Source organism: Styela clava, chromosome 1 (assembly GCF_964204865.1).
Source record: "Styela clava chromosome 1, kaStyClav1.hap1.2, whole genome shotgun sequence".
NCBI lineage: Eukaryota > Metazoa > Chordata > Ascidiacea > Stolidobranchia > Styelidae > Styela > Styela clava.
In genome coordinates this window covers 2,344,713-2,360,648 of record NC_135250.1, presented here as the reverse complement: position 1 = coordinate 2,360,648, position 15,936 = coordinate 2,344,713, and the positions used below count along the sequence as shown (strand labels likewise).

Genomic DNA, 15,936 nt, shown 5'->3' with positions numbered 1-15,936 from the left:
TGGAGCAGATTCAACCACGCCTTCGTGATATATCACGTGCATCTAACAGAGAGACAGACAAATACATATTAACATACTTACCAATCTAAAGATCGATAAGTAATGACAAATTAGTAGTTATCTAGTTGGGGTTAGTATTAGGGTTATGAATGATTGTCAGCGCAGTCTGCATTCCTAACCCAAACTGGATAACTACTATTTTTATTATTTTGAGCCTTGGTGGGAGTGTTTCCTTTTGGCGGTGGCTAGTACAAAAGATTCCCAAAACTCCAGTTTGGGTTATTTTTTTTTGTTCCATTTCCTCAGTCGAAGTTCTATATTGTATTCGTTGGTAGCCGGTATTCAGTTGATATACCTTCACTCTGAAGTGCGTTTTTTATATTTCTTCAATTTGTGTATGTATCGTTTGTATTTTCCATATGGTAAAAAAATAAATTACCTATCATATTGAAAGACAGAAACCTCAGTTTGTGTATCTTTATGCGGTGCTTGTTTATAGCCATAGCGATCAGACAAAAACTTCGCTTGCAAATTGCGAGGACGATTAATAAAATATTATCGCAATTCAATATTAAAAATGACTCAAAAATTGACGTCTCTGGTGCAAGGAAGCGTATAATTATAGGAAATAGGCCATCGGTTTCTTTTTCTTTGACTGTTAGAAATATCAGTAAAATTATTTGAATTTTATAAGTATCTTTGATGGTGTTGCTTGTGTAACATTGAGGCAGTATGCTTCCCAACTTTTCATCTTAGGAAAAGGGGTTCCAAATTTGAGGGGTGGTTGATATTTTGGTATCAACGACGAAACTATTTGTAGCTTATAAAAATGTGTTATGTATTTGACTTACCATCTTAGAGGGGAATTTAAAATTTCAGCGAGGAGGGGGACTAGGGAAATCACTGCATTGATTCATTATTATATCTTGACATCCACCTTAAATTTTAAATGGTTCTGGTGATTTCGCTTTTGGGATGTAATATAAGCATTATAGCAAATATTTAGAAGTTTTTATTTATCAGTTTTGTCAGTTATACTTTGGTATGACACAATTTGATAAGAGTCCGCCCAATAGCATTTTTCAGTAAACAAAACACTAGTGAAGCAACTAGAAGAAGCGGCCTAGTATTACGAAAGAGGAACATAATTATGTTTGTGACGCGGAGTTTCGATGCCACCATCTAACTTAGGAGAGATAACATTTGGTAGACTGTGCTGAACCTGGAAGATTTCGGTTATTTGAAAACAATAGTAGCTTTCTGTATATCTGTGACCACTTGCTCAAAGCATTGCCAAGGGTGGAAAACATCATAAAAAAATGACATGTTCCAGATTCTAGAACGCCACCAAAGGACAGGCTCCCACCCCATTGTTTAAGAAACAATAAACACGTTTACGTTACGAGGACAGCAGTTAGACAATACAACACACGATACGATTCTTAGAAAAAACAATTTTTTTTCACATAAAACGCCTGTTTATCTCAATTATTTTGACGCCTGGTCGCACATAGCTATGCGAGGTCAACAAAAGGCAATTCGCGTGGGTGCACGCTGAAGTGGAATTGAAAGTTATGCATTTGTTGATAGATTATGCTTGTACAATGCCGCTCTAGTCTTTCGCTATAAATATTTTTATTCTCAGTAACTCTTCATAGAAGGGAGCAAATAACTTCCCACTAACTTCGTGCGAATTCGAAATACTCTGTCGAAATGTGAATTTGTCAGGCGATTGGTGTTTACACTGCAGTTCTATCATATTTTCTTCTACATCGGATGAATCGTTTGTAGAGAAGCAACGATAGTAAGACAGAAAACGTCGGGTTATCAGTGAATCGATCACAAATGGAGTAAAATAGAGTTGAAAACGAAGTACGAGTTTGTGTCTCACTGCGAATGCCTCAAAATCGCGTTCCGAACAACACTGAAAGTTTGCCTCTCAAAGATATTATGGGGGTTTATGTATCAAGGGTTTGTTAGACAAACAAAAAAAATGTTTGTAAAAATTGTATTAATAGCATTAAAAAAGCTTTTAGATAACGTTAAATATATTCTTTCAAAGTCCCGTAATGTTTTTGCAATTTTCTATCGTCTGAGGTACAAAAATATGGTTTTTTGTCGAATAGACCGATAGCTTTTATAAAATGCTAGATTCAGTAATGATGGATCTAAGAAAAGGCTAATTCCCCTGATAACCGCTGTTGTATTATCTAAATTTTCCGTTTTTGTTATCAAGTTGAACTGCGTCATCGAGGTTACATTTACGGTAGAGAATTCTACAAATGCTGATTAAAATTGAAACTTTCGATTTGATAACGGAATCTCACAAATGTTTCTCAAGTTTGGGTCAAGTCTCATCCAATTTTGACAAAGGATTTCAGTTTTTGAATCAATGCAAGCGAGAGGCGGCCACCTCCCCACATCAAAAAAAAATAGTCGACGGGCGATTTTTAACAAATATTAAATATTTTCAGATTAATATTCAATATGCTATAAGTCAAGTATAGTTCAAAAGCACTATATTATAAAAACTATTTATATATAGCACCAATGGTTACCTGACGTCAAGAATGACGTCATCGGAGAATGCAAAGGAGCCGAGTCGGTTATTTCTCCCTCTACTCGGAGTATTTATTGTAATTTATCTGATGCTGGGAGCGATTATATTCTCCTTAATAGAAGCTCCGAACGAGATTGAACTAAGAAAAATCATGAAGGAAGAAATTCGGAATATGTCTGCGGAATTGAACGTTTCTTTGGAAAAAATGACAAGTCTTTTTCTTCAATATGATTTATTGGTTTTAAACGGATATACAGCGAGTGATTTATATTATGAAGAATCGCACACTAATAAATGGAGCTTCATTGGCGCGTTTACATTCTGTGGAACCGTGGTTACAACTATAGGTGATGAGCGTTTAATTTGTGGAATTTTTTTTTCTTTTTTCACAAAAATTTGCTAAAAGCGAGGACACGCAAACTCTCTTAGACGTAATTTCTGTTTTTATCTATCTATGTTTACTCTTCTGTGATTTTCACAACTACACTCGGAACTAAATTTTCTCAACGAGTTTTCTTCCATCTGCATCAATCAGCAATGACAAGCCCTTTTTCGTGTTTATTGAGTTTCTATCAGTTATTCTATATTCACCGCGTTTAAAATAAAAACCCAGTAAACGAAAGTAAAAACGGATATCCCAGTAGTATGTGTGCCAGGTTATGGTTAGTTTATTCCCATTTTATTATTTTAGTTCTATTGCGAGTTCGGGGACTGTCTGAGTTAGCCAAGTGAATATCCCCCTGCCCATAGGTTTCAGTCCCTTTACACAACTTGATGTGAAGTATGCGAACAAAATTAGTTCCCTCCATATTGATACACACACTTCACCATGCAAAAATGAACCATGGTCAAAAAACTAGACAATTTACTTCGAGAAAATGTTGTACTGGCGGGGTTACCTAGCGAAGAAGGTCCTTGCTCCTGGCCCCCAGTGTATCGCTATGTGACCCCCTAGGTCCCAGTTTGAGATACCCTACCCTAGTCTGTATAACCCTATCGCCCATTAAGATTAATAGAGGATGCGGCATACATTGTATTTTACCTCGAGATGTCAAAGCTGTAATCAGCGTTTTAATCTCAGGCCAAAGAGTTTGAAATAGAATTTTTTTCAGGTTTCGGAGTAGCAACGCCCAAGACGACAGCTGGACGAATCGTTTTCATATTCTACTGTCTCTTGGGATGCCCCGCAGTTTTTCTCTTTTTCAATACTTGGTTGTCAAGATTCATCACATATTTCACTAAGTTCATATCATGGGTCAAGTCAAAGAGGAAATCAAAGCCAAAGATAGTTAGAAGTAAGTGCTCGTATTCAATGACGTATTTAGCGTATAAAAGACACGGCTCAGCTGCCCAAATGATCTCGGTTCTCCCGAAATATGTGAACCAATATGGCGGAACCGGAAAGTAGCATGTATACCAGGTTAGGCCATAATTTCAGGTACAAATACTATGGGAGTCACTTGGCTAGTCCCCGAAATCGTGATGGAACTAAAATAAGGAAAATTGGAATGATATATTGGTCTAACCCTAACCTGGTACACATACTACGTTTCGGTGCCCGCCATCTTGATTCACATACTTCGGGAGTATTCTAATCTCTAACCAAACTATGGAACAATACTGAAATGCCAAGAGTTACAGTAGGTAAACTCATTTTATGGTGGTACTTACCCATAACTTGAAGCATTTCAGGTCAAGACGGTCAGGAAAACACTTGTGAAGTAGCTGTCCATCTCACATAACTAAAGTTATTGGTGAAAATTCCAAGTATTCGTATTTTGTTACAGATAGATTCGGCCAAAGAAAAAAGAGAGAATCATACAAAGCGTCGCCATTCCACGTTCTTCTAGCACTGTCATCAATCACACTTTTCATTGTATTTATGACGTCATTAATGTATCACGTGACGGAATCTGATTGGTCATATTTAACATCCTTTTATTACACCATAACGGCGTACAGCACAATCGGATTTGGCGATCTCACTAGTGGCCAGGTAAAGTATATTGATAAGAATAAGATATCACTATGGAACCCACACAGGGTTGCGATAGCAAGCGTATTTCCAACGCTTATCACGATGCACCATCTGCAGACGAAGGGAAATGGAATGAATTAATTTTTCTAAATATGGCGCCAAGATTTATGTTCATGGCGCAATACGAAATTTGGCGTCTTGAATACAAAATAAGGCGTCATAATTCAGAAACGTGACATTTCGTCCTGGTTTTCTTGGATATTAAGCCTAAGATTTTGGCGTTTCTATTTTATTCCACGAAACACACATTTGAAAACACTTTCATTTGGCTTTTGGGCCTCGTGCAAATAAATTTGGTCATTGCTTTCTTTTTTTTATGCTGGAGGAGAAAGATCGCAGATTTTCAGCAATTCAAACTATGATTCCTCTCTAATTTATACTAATCAATTTATATTTGCGTATTTTGTATCAAAGATTTCATATTTTTAAATTTTTTCTTCCAGGAACATTCATATCAAAACATAAATCGATATCTTTATCACGTCATAGACGGGTTACTATTGGTGATCGGATGCTGTTGCGTGTATTCCCTATTCAACATGATTTCGTTATTTATCAAGCAGTTCGTCGACTATTTGATTAATTTTTTAAAGCGAAAGTGCTCGAGTATGACGTCAGATGATGACGATTCTGACGTTCCTGGTGACGACAAAGATATGTGTGATATCAGACTATCGAATGGACGTAACCATAAAGACGTAATCGTTTACGTAAAAGACAATTTAAAACAGGTTGGACACGTATACAGTGGAATATTAGCGAGTTCAATACGAAATGATTATTATGGCGACAGTATAAATAACGTAGGAGGTCATGACGTCATGACTGAAGTTGAGCCTCCAACCTCGGCAAATGTCTCATTTAGGATCAGCGACGAAGTAAACTCTGTGGAGGACAAACGTGCCGATTCCGACAGCGAAGATGAGAAACCCGGAAATGGCAGAAGAATGTGGGGGGCTTTAAAAACAACTCTGAGAGTAACGAATTCGCGACAAAAAATCAGCAAATCTTATTCGAATAAGTCGACACTGCGAGAGACAAATTCAAATAATGCTCATTCATCTACTAATTTTTCAGTAGCAAACAAAACTTCTCGCTGGGGCGCAGCGCGGCGGCATTTTACTGGAAAATCTCGTAAAAGTACCAAACAAAAGAAAAGCGTTAGAAAAAATCGATCCGTTCGTTTGAACAATTCAATTTTCACCCCAATACGCCCTTACGGCGATTTTGCTTCTCCAGTTTTGCGAGCGGGTTTAAGACGATCCACTAGCGCCCCCGAGCGAGTAGGCTATGACTCGCGTTTACAAGAAGGCACTTATTATCGGGTCTCCAGATCAATGTACGCGAGCGATTTTCGAAATGTCCAAACCAAAAGAAAGTCAGAGAACTGGGATGAGACTAATGACGTATTTCCACTATCAATAATGCAAAATCAAATGGGTATGTGATTTTATGAGGCCTTCAACACGTCTATAGTCTGACACGGTAATTAGAGAGAGTTTCGCACAGAATAATGGAACTTTATTGGACACGAAATCGACCTATGGATCGTTTTGCTATTATTCTGTTGTTGGTATTCTTCTTCTTCTTGTTGCTATGCGAAAATTGCTTTCCTCATTCACTAAAGGATCAATTACTTTGAAATTTTCAGTGGTTAGAGATTGTATTTTTCGCTAGAAGGTTATTACTTTTATTTTTTTCTAAATTTTCAATGAATCCCATGAGATATTTCATATTAAATTTAGCTATATTTTTATTTTCCCCATGGGAACACAGTTTTTAATCCGCCAAGCGGGACGACTGTTTCCGATCCGACTCACCGCTAAGCGAAACTAGGGAATTAATTGATACTGGCAGGTACGGTACGAAAAGTACTCTCTTTTGGTCTCAGTGTCCATATATTTGAGCATCGCTCTCTTATTGCAATTTTCACAACGTTCAAATCCGACCACCTTAGATACGTTTTTATTCAAAACAGTATGTTCGAAAAATAGAGGTCATTTCATGGCATCATAATTTGAACTATACATAAAGCCTATGTTCCCAATTTCCAAATACTCTTCTATGTCTGTGATTCGTGTCCATGAAATAAATTGTGTTTAAACAATTATACATAACATGAAAAAGCCCACACTAAATTGTGAGAGTTTTATTGTGAGAGACTTACTGATTTTTTTAAAATTCATTTATTTTTTGTCGAAATATATATCGTTTTTCTTTTTTACAAATAATATTTATTATGACGTTTATTATTTATATGTGCATTTTATGGAAAAGTTGCATAGCCTATTTAGTGAGCCATGTCTTAAAGATATGTAGATTCTTTGATATCATGCCCGATACACATTTTCACCTCTAGACCAGTAGTTCTCAATCCTTTGTGGCCAACTTGTTGCACGAAACTCTCTCACGCAAGATAAAATCTGCAAACAAAAAAATCTTTTTCGTAGAAATATAGACACTTCAACTTACAGCATCATCATTCAATCAAAGTTTAACAAATTTATCAATAACTCTAGCAATTTTTTATCTGTTTGCGGCCCACCTAATAATATTTCTGTGGTCCAGAAGTGAGCCATGGTCCACTGATTGAGAACCGGTGCTCTAGACACAAGAGGAATGCCGTTTTTTGCATTGGTCAATGTCAATATTTTTGCTCGTTTGCCAGACTATATTGTCATCGCGGACTCGATCACAATTTTCAAATCTGGTAGCTTGCGACTATTTAAAACGCCTTTGTTATTTTATATTGTTTCCTATTTCCATAATTTCACCTTTTGGTTTCAGTACAGTAATGTTTTCATGGAATATTTTACCATTCAGCTTAGCCTAAAATTGTATTTAAATATCCGGAATGTGTATATATACCGGTGCAAACGGACAGCTAAAAAAGTAACACCTTTTAATAAGCTACAAATAGTTTTATCACGATAACAAAATACGCAGCACCCCAACATTTGAAAACACCCTTCTAAATAAAAAGCTGGGAACATACCGAACAAGGGCAAATAAGAAGTAATGTTTGGAGGAAAATGGATTGATATCCCACGAATAGTTTGAGAACCACTGGCTTAGCCATTTAAACTTGAGTTGATGAACAGACAGAATTACCTGCTTACCTATTTCTGTAAATTATATATTTGCAATATTGTGTTTTGGGAAGGCATTTGTATCTTATTCCTTGCGCATTTGAGAGGTTTTGTGACGCCATTTTTCTATTTACTTATTTTGAGTTGATATTGGCAAGTGGGTACTCCCGTAGTGTGTGTACCATTTTCTATATTTTAGTTCTAGGAGTTCGGGGAATGTCTGTATTAGCCAAGTGAATATACCCTGTCCATAGGCTTCCGTCCCTTTGTACAACTTGATGTAAAGTAGGCGAACAAAATTAGTTACCTCCCCGTTGGTACACACACTTCGGGAGCGCCGGCAAATGAGTTTTAACTTTTCATAAAAGTGTCAAGAGTAGGCTATTGTTTTAAATTGTTTTTGCACATCACGACTTTTTGCTTTTAATATATATATTAAATATTAAAAATAATTTATATATATATGCAAATACTGCAGTTATGGGTAATTTTGCTTGCAGCGACATTCATATCATGGGATAAATCTTTTTATACAGCCGTTGTCGCTTGGAGCTGTTCTACCGCCAGTGTTTCAAGTCTTGTACCCGGCATTTGTTCTCTATTCATCACACTTGTTCTGAGCTGGGGTAGATATATATTACTGATATATATCTATCTATAGATATAATTGTTAGAGTAAGCATATAAGGTTGGACTCGTATAGTATGTTCTGATTTGGAATAAATATAATACTTTGGCAGAGGGCCGAGGTGAGATTCACACAATCGGGACACAACGTTTTTGAGAGACTGATCCATCAGAACACTTTCCAATTTTAGTTGAGCGTAACCGCGCTTCCATATATTTGGGCATTGCTTTATTAAATTCTAATCACCGACAAGAAACCACTTTCTCATCGTCTTGAATAATAAACAAACAGGCATTTTTTAGTGGCATCAGTGTTAGCAAATCGATGTAATTTGCCGTGATAATATTTCCTTTCCTCCGCTCTACATATATATGATAGCCTACTGTGCTTCCCTTCCCATATTATTCCCTAATGAAGTTTTTCCATATAGAAATTCGAAAGGTCGGCAAATTAAATCGTTTTGTTAACACCGACCGTGCTTTATTCATCCTCAACATAATTATACCTGGTGGCAATCATGCGCTATTTGAGCGATTACCACGTTTACATCAAAACTGGTATTTCGGGGTGAAAGGAGTCGCGAGAAACCAATCTGGTTGTCAAGAAGCGACACCCGTGATTCCTATATATATGATGATAATAATCAGGATAGGATTCGCGATAGAGCAGTGGTTCTAAACCGAAAAAAAAAAAAATTGTGGGGGGAACAATGGCACAAGAAACGCGATACGGTAGCATATTATGTGGCACTACATCTATTTTTAGACCTTCGTGCATAGTTCAAAGTATTTATTATATGCAGTAACAACGTATTAATTGCGTGCAAAATCACGAGAGAATTCACCGTCAGAGCTGAATAGCTTTTATCATCGCTTTAATCATCACTTACCACTTGGAAAGCTCCCGCGTACCACTAGTGATACGCGTACCACAGGTTGAGAACCGCTGTTCTAAATCATTTTCAGTTCACGGACCGGTAAAATTTCAAAACAAATTTTGCGGACCGGCGGACCTTTCAAATTAACCAAAAATGTCATAAACACAAAACATTATCAAAAGAATGCAATTAAGACAAAAGTGGGCGGTGCAAAAGAAGAAAATCCAACGATTTCGTCAGCTTTGCGGGTTTCATTGCGTCGTTTGAAAGAATTTTGGCGCAGACTGGGCATATTGGTACCTCCATTTTACTATCAAACCTCGCTAAATTATAGGCCTACTGTCAAATTACGGAATGTGCGAACTGCGAAGTTCCCAATCAGGTACCGTACTTTCAAACTGCTCCGTTATGACATTAGCCACCGTTATGACTTAATTAACCGGTCATAGACTTAACGAACATCCAGCCGTTCAGGGCCTGAAATGGGCAGAGGACCTCTTACTAAGTTTGGTTGTTAGACGAATATCGCGTACTACGAATCAATAGGAGTTAAAGAATCACTAAATTAATGGACATGCCGCCAATACTTTCCTTGTAATAAAGTAATATTGCAATATATTCGGCGTACCGGCAGCAAGATGGTCGCGGACCGGCGGTTGAAAACCACTGCGATAGACTCTGAGCGTCATTGACCGTTCTTCCGGTGCAATGTGAGATTTCAAGTACGTGGACTCGCGGGACATCTAATTTAGGTTGTTTCATTTACCGCACTTTTTATCTATTGAAATATTGTGTTGGATTTGAACCCATATTGATTGCAGCCCGCCATCTACAAATTAGTAATGCTTCAGTCGTCCTCGAGTAATTCATAAATAGGATTGGATTTACATATTTATTCCGGGAGCGAGGAAGGTGGATAAGACAGATCAATCATAGTATCATACGGCAAACCACGGCCTCTCGTGTGGTTACCAGTCCATGTCGGGTTTAGGATTATTTAGCCAGTTATTAGTTTCAGATGCATTGACTTGATGGTGGAAGAACCGCAACCGACCAAGCGGTTAGGTGATCCACCCTACGGCGACGAGGAGTCCCGCAGGCGCTTCAGAAGTATGTGTACCAATATGGAGGTAATTAATTTTGTTCGCCTATTTTACATGTAGTTGTGTGAAGGGACTGAAACCTATGGGTATATTCACTTAGCTAACACAGACAGTCTCCGAACTCGTAATAGAACTAAAATAAGAAAAATTGGAATAAAATTATAGCCTAACCCTAACCTGGTACACATACTACGGAAGTCCCGTCCAGCAATCCTCTCGCACATAATCATCACTCACGGGATTCAAACTTATGAACGCACACGCCTGCACGCAGGTAATCAGAGGTGCGTTGGCGAGCGTATTCGCTCAGGGCGATGCGCCACACCGCCGAGCAAATCAATCGATTTTATAAAACAATAAAATAACAAAGTGCAGAGTTACCATACATGGAAGGCAAGCGTAACTTGGGATGAAGTACAAAAATACACTACTGACTACAGTACTAAAAAAGGCGAAATTCTCTAATTTTTGTTCGCATTACGTGTATGTTTCATTTTGGTGAAAAATAAACGACTGACTGACTGAAAGTGTAAACCTGTCATACCGGTACTTAAGCTGGTGTTCCAGTGAATATACCAAACGTGGTAGAACGAAATCCACCAATAGTAACAAATAGGCCTATGCTTGACTGAACAACCTACGTCCACCCAGCAAACTTATAGGATATCTTCACTATTGTCAGTATCGGTACCTCGAATTCGTTGTTTCTGATCTCAGACGAATTGCTTCAAATCTCGGGTCGGCTGACATTTGCCGGCCCGTAAAGCGCTACCATAAAAATATATATAGTCTCAATGGTCGACTAAAACCTCACTCATACATGAGTGGGTGGTTCACGTAACCGCTGGTCGGTTACGGCTTCCTCCACCACCAAGTCCATGCTTCCGGAAACAAACAATATAACTAATCCCATACCCGACTTGGAATGGTAACCGGACGAGAGGCCGTGGTTCGCCATATGTATAAGCCGTCTTATCGGCTTTCCTCTCACCCGGGATAAATATGTAAATCCTATCCTATCCTATCCCTTGTACTTCTACTGAGTGAGAGCGCGTGACTTTGATGGACCTTTCCCCGACCTTTGACCCCCGAAAAAATTCTTCCTATACTTTACCATTGCAAAATTTTCGGGGCTATTTTAAGAGTGCTTTTGCGAGTTGGCGCCTGTAATATGGGGTATGTGTTTCAAACCATCATTATGATTCATCGCATACAACTTTCTGTTTTTTAAAAGTACCGGTAAAGAATTTTAGCCTAGTCTATCACAGCTATTTCTACACTAATATTTTATTACTGCAATTTAATTAAAACTCCTAGGAAGACAGAGTGATCATTGAATTATCTGATTCATATTTAAGTTTCCGAAACACAACTGAAAACTAACGAATAGAGTTCAAAAACGCGATAATGAGGTAATGTTTACGACCACGCTTGAAAATCTGTCTGAGTGAGAAAAGGGTCTGAGCGGATGCAAAAAGGGAGCATTGTTACGTCACTTTTTGCATCTTGTTGATTGGCCAATGTCACGAAGTAAACAAGAAAGTCGATGCTCGGGGAAAGGTTCATTGAGTAAATTCTCTTAACCGACTGGTGGTCGTAATTGCGAAATACGTTTATATTAAGATGCCAGATAATATTTTAGCCAATATTTTGCTAAAAATTAAGTAATTAAAATTTGAAAAAGTAACAGTTATAAATATTTAAAGAATTGATTCCATGATCAAATATTCCACAGATGCTTTGGTTTTGATAACTTTGGAAGGGTCGAGGAAATGGACCTGGTCACGCATGACCTGGCGTTTTTTCCTCTTTGCTCTTTCTGGCAAGTTCCGTGAATAAAAGTTATTAAATTCTACTTTTTTTAAATTTTTATTAATGAAATGGGTCTCTATACTCCATGTTTGTCTTATTTACTCAGTTAAGGAGTACATGAGTAAACGTCAAGCCTGGCTACTTACGTAAAACGGTACCGGTAACAAGGTCATACGCTAAGGCTGTAAGAGCAGCCGCAGTTCGCCATCAATCTATCCTTCAGATATTAAGATGTGAAAGTTTTAGTTAGTTATTGTTATAGGGTGAGATCACATATTGTACAGTTAGGCCTAATCCAAAACTGTCCATTAGGTACGTTTTTAATTTCAACTCCGTAGCTGACAAATTAAATTTTTATAATTCTGTAATTACTGAATTAGGACAGGCAGACAGGGTTCACACATTTCTGTACCGGTATTTATCCCGGGCAGATGAAGGGTCATGTCGGACACGGACCACGGTACAGCGGTATTTCATCCGTTTTTCAGATTCATGCCTTACAGCATTACCGTACGGTACCGTTACCAGTCCATGTCCTGTTCCTGATGACGGGTATACTGGTATAGGCTATGAGATTGGTGTTTTCGAAACCATGGACAGATGGATGAATGGCGGAGTGGGCCGTTATCGATCAGTGGTTATGTGAACCATCCTACTATGACGACAAAGGGTCCAGCAATAGGGTCTCGTGTAGTTTCGTACCTAATGTACTTCTAGTGGGCGTAGCATAACAATTTTTTGACATGTCAAGCCTAACCCCCACCCGACTACGCCATCCAAAAATTACGTCACTACGACGTCACAATCACGTCATAGAGCTTGCCAAATACACATACGATCGCCCGAAATGGCATCGGTGCCGACGATAAAGAACTGACTACAGTACGGCACACTATACAAATCGGGTGACATTGTCCCGTTTCAGAGAAACCCATTTTACAAATGGTCAGACACCCCTCCTTCGGGAGACGCCTGGACATTGTTGTTTCTCAATATCGGTAATAATACAGTATAATGAAGTTGCGCAAAATACTACAAAAAAGCGCAAACGAGGGACGTCTGGGACCACCTCAGATGCTTCATATCGCGCCATGCTCAATAATAATCTAAATTAATCGCGGCTGTCACATGACCAAAATTGCCGTTTTCTGCTAAAAGCTCTCCAATGCATTTTTTCCCTTCGCAAATCGGATTATTTTTCCCCAAGGAATCCAATGATGACGTTACTAGATTGCACTTTTTTGTAGTATTTTGCGCAACTTCATTATACTGTATTATTACCGATATTGAGGGACAACGATGTCCAGACGTCTCCCGAAGGAGGGGTGTCTGATCATCTGTAAAATGGGTTTCTCTGAAACGGGACAACTATTTCCCGATTTGTATAGTGTGCCGTACTGTATGGATTGAATTGACTTCGAATGGCTTGGTTACCAAATGAGAGTCTGAGATTTGCCATATGAGACAAATTTTTTTTCAACTCATAATCGGAGTCTATCAAAGTTACTGCCGACCACTTCCATAAAGAAACACAGCGAAGTAATGAGTGTTAGTGCAGTAGGGCGAAGTTCTCGTATTTCTCAACATTTCATTCAATAAAACAAACATTCTATTTGTCTCTTAAAAGAGGACGTCTGGCATGACGGCAGTTGGGTCAGATCGCACCATGCTTGTCCTGATATTAATTTGAATGAATTGTCTCTTGACTGCTACTGAAGATTTTTATTTTCAGTAAATAGGATTATTTTTTTCATAAGAATCCAATAGTGACATTTTTAGGTTGTGCTATCTTTTAGTTTGTTGCGCAGTGCCAATTTGACGTGTTGTGCTGATATCGAGTTCCAGACAGTCTTGTAAAGGAGGGTTTTGCACTCACTGTTATACTTTATGTCTTTTAATCTGGGGGCCGTACTGTAGTGAGTACCGATAACCTTGAGATTGATTATACAAGGCATCTCTGTCTCACATTCTTTCCAACTTTATATAGGAAATAGATATTACCTAACAATCGAACTTAAATTATGGATGAGGAAACTTGGTTTTCCTTCTGCGATGATAGCGTGCCACATGCTGGTGCTATGGAGCAATTGGAATATCATGCCTCATTGAATGCAGTACTGGGAATTACAAAAGAAAATACGATAAAAATTTTCGATGAAAATTCTGGTGTTACTCTACAACAAGTAATTCATGGTAAGTTGATTTTGGCAATATCACTAGGAAAATCCCTATTGTGTATTGAACTGCAGTGGGTGAAGGCCAGTGGTTCCCAATCTTTTATTGCCCCTGGCCCCCTTCCAGGGGCTTTTAGCACTCATGGGCCCCATGTTTATCATTCCAGTGATATTTATCAAGTCCATGTAAATGTAATATCAGTTTTGTGCCCCCAACTAGTCTGTGACTATGAACCATGAAAATTAATATCGTGTATTGTAGTGCAGTCCCTTTTTCCTTGTTTACTTCTTACTTTGGATCTGTATGTGGCCATTACCACAAGGCTGCTTGTATGAGATAGTATAGAAGTGATACATAAGAATAACATAATCACTTACTTCAAAATAATATCTATATTTGTTAGCTTTCGTTAGATCAATGGTTTCCAACTGGGGGCCCTTGGTGCCTAAGTGGGCCACAGAGCAGTTGAAGGGGGCCGCAAGGCTCGTCGCAAAACTGATTTTACTTTTCACTTTACAAGAACACTCCCCATTCTTCCTATTTTCAATGCTCGATAAGATTATTTGACAGGGTGAGCATGAATTGTTTAAACATAATGGGATTTGGAATCTACCAATCAAAATAACACTTTAAAAAATACCACTGGGATGATAAACAGAGGGGTAGGGGGGGGGGGGGGGGGGGAGTTGGCATGAGTGCTGAAAGCCTCTGGAAAGGGGCCACGAGTCATAAAAGATTGGGAACCACTGCGTTAGATAATAGTTTGACTTCTTCAGACAAAACGATATACCAGTAGCACCCATTAATAAACTAATGTCATATTTGTATTAAAATAATCACAGGTACAAAACCGAAAAAGAGATTGAAATGTTGCTACCATAAATCAAAACGAAGCGTTGCAATAACTGACAGTCAATCGGTTGGATACCGGTTTGATAATAACGGAATTCTTCTCATCAACACCGCTCTTCAAACTCCTGTTTCTGCAAATACAGATGCAGTGATTCTTGAGCTACCAATTTCTGATGTAAGTTTTTTTTTGCGGTATTCTCTACATAGATCCTTCTGATCAGTGATGTCGAAATACGATCTAAAATATTATTTCAGAATATGGAATTTCGATTACTGTATATTCTGGCATTTTAGCAGAGTTTAAAACTTATTATAAAAGGTTGCCAAACTAAGGGGTCGGCTTATATTATGCACATAAGTCTGATCACACTAAAAATTCAGCTTTTCACACATAACCCTGATCATGAAATGCCATTATGCTAACTTAATTCCAACATCTACAACCGTACGGTAGTTACGGTTTGTAGGGTTGGCTTATATGCGAATTTTTGTAAATTCACTGTTTAAGGGCCGTTTTAGTCACTCAACTTATATGCGAGATAAGCTTATATGCAAGGATGTAACTATCCCAAATAGGTCTAGATTCAACAAATAACATATTGTAGTCAATATACAGGACGACCCCCATAAAAAACTGAACTTATATTAGTTTAAACTTATTTTAAGATAACATGACTTTGGTCAGAACGTCCTAGATTAGAAACTTTTGGGTACAAACATACAAAAGCAGAAGTTTGAAATGTTAAATTAATTGTTTATGGCTGACTTTCGTTGAAGCAATATAAATATTCTTATTATTCAG

The 15,936-nt window shown here is 38.1% G+C and overlaps 2 protein-coding genes across 2 annotated transcripts in view; both read left to right on the top strand.

Moving 5' to 3' along the window:
- The first annotated feature begins 2,483 nt into the window (after positions 1 to 2,483).
- On the top strand, positions 2,484 to 8,143 carry LOC120348681 (uncharacterized). Its single transcript, XM_039418881.2, has 4 exons — positions 2,484 to 2,907; positions 3,673 to 3,855; positions 4,348 to 4,556; positions 5,042 to 8,143. Exons 1-4 carry the CDS (start codon positions 2,571 to 2,573, stop codon positions 6,044 to 6,046), a joined length of 1,734 nt encoding a protein of 577 aa, XP_039274815.2. The 5' UTR covers positions 2,484 to 2,570; the 3' UTR covers positions 6,047 to 8,143.
- Positions 8,144 to 14,098: 5,955 nt separating this feature from the next.
- LOC120341671 (dual E2 ubiquitin-conjugating enzyme/E3 ubiquitin-protein ligase BIRC6-like) overlaps positions 14,099 to 15,936 on the top strand; it is an 85,282-nt gene continuing 83,444 nt past the window's right edge. Inside the window, exons 1-2 of the mRNA XM_078116163.1 lie at positions 14,099 to 14,300; positions 15,125 to 15,309. Of these exons, the coding sequence (XP_077972289.1) occupies positions 14,129 to 14,300; positions 15,125 to 15,309 (357 nt within the window). The 5' untranslated portion in view covers positions 14,099 to 14,128. The remainder of the gene's footprint in view (positions 14,301 to 15,124; positions 15,310 to 15,936) is intronic.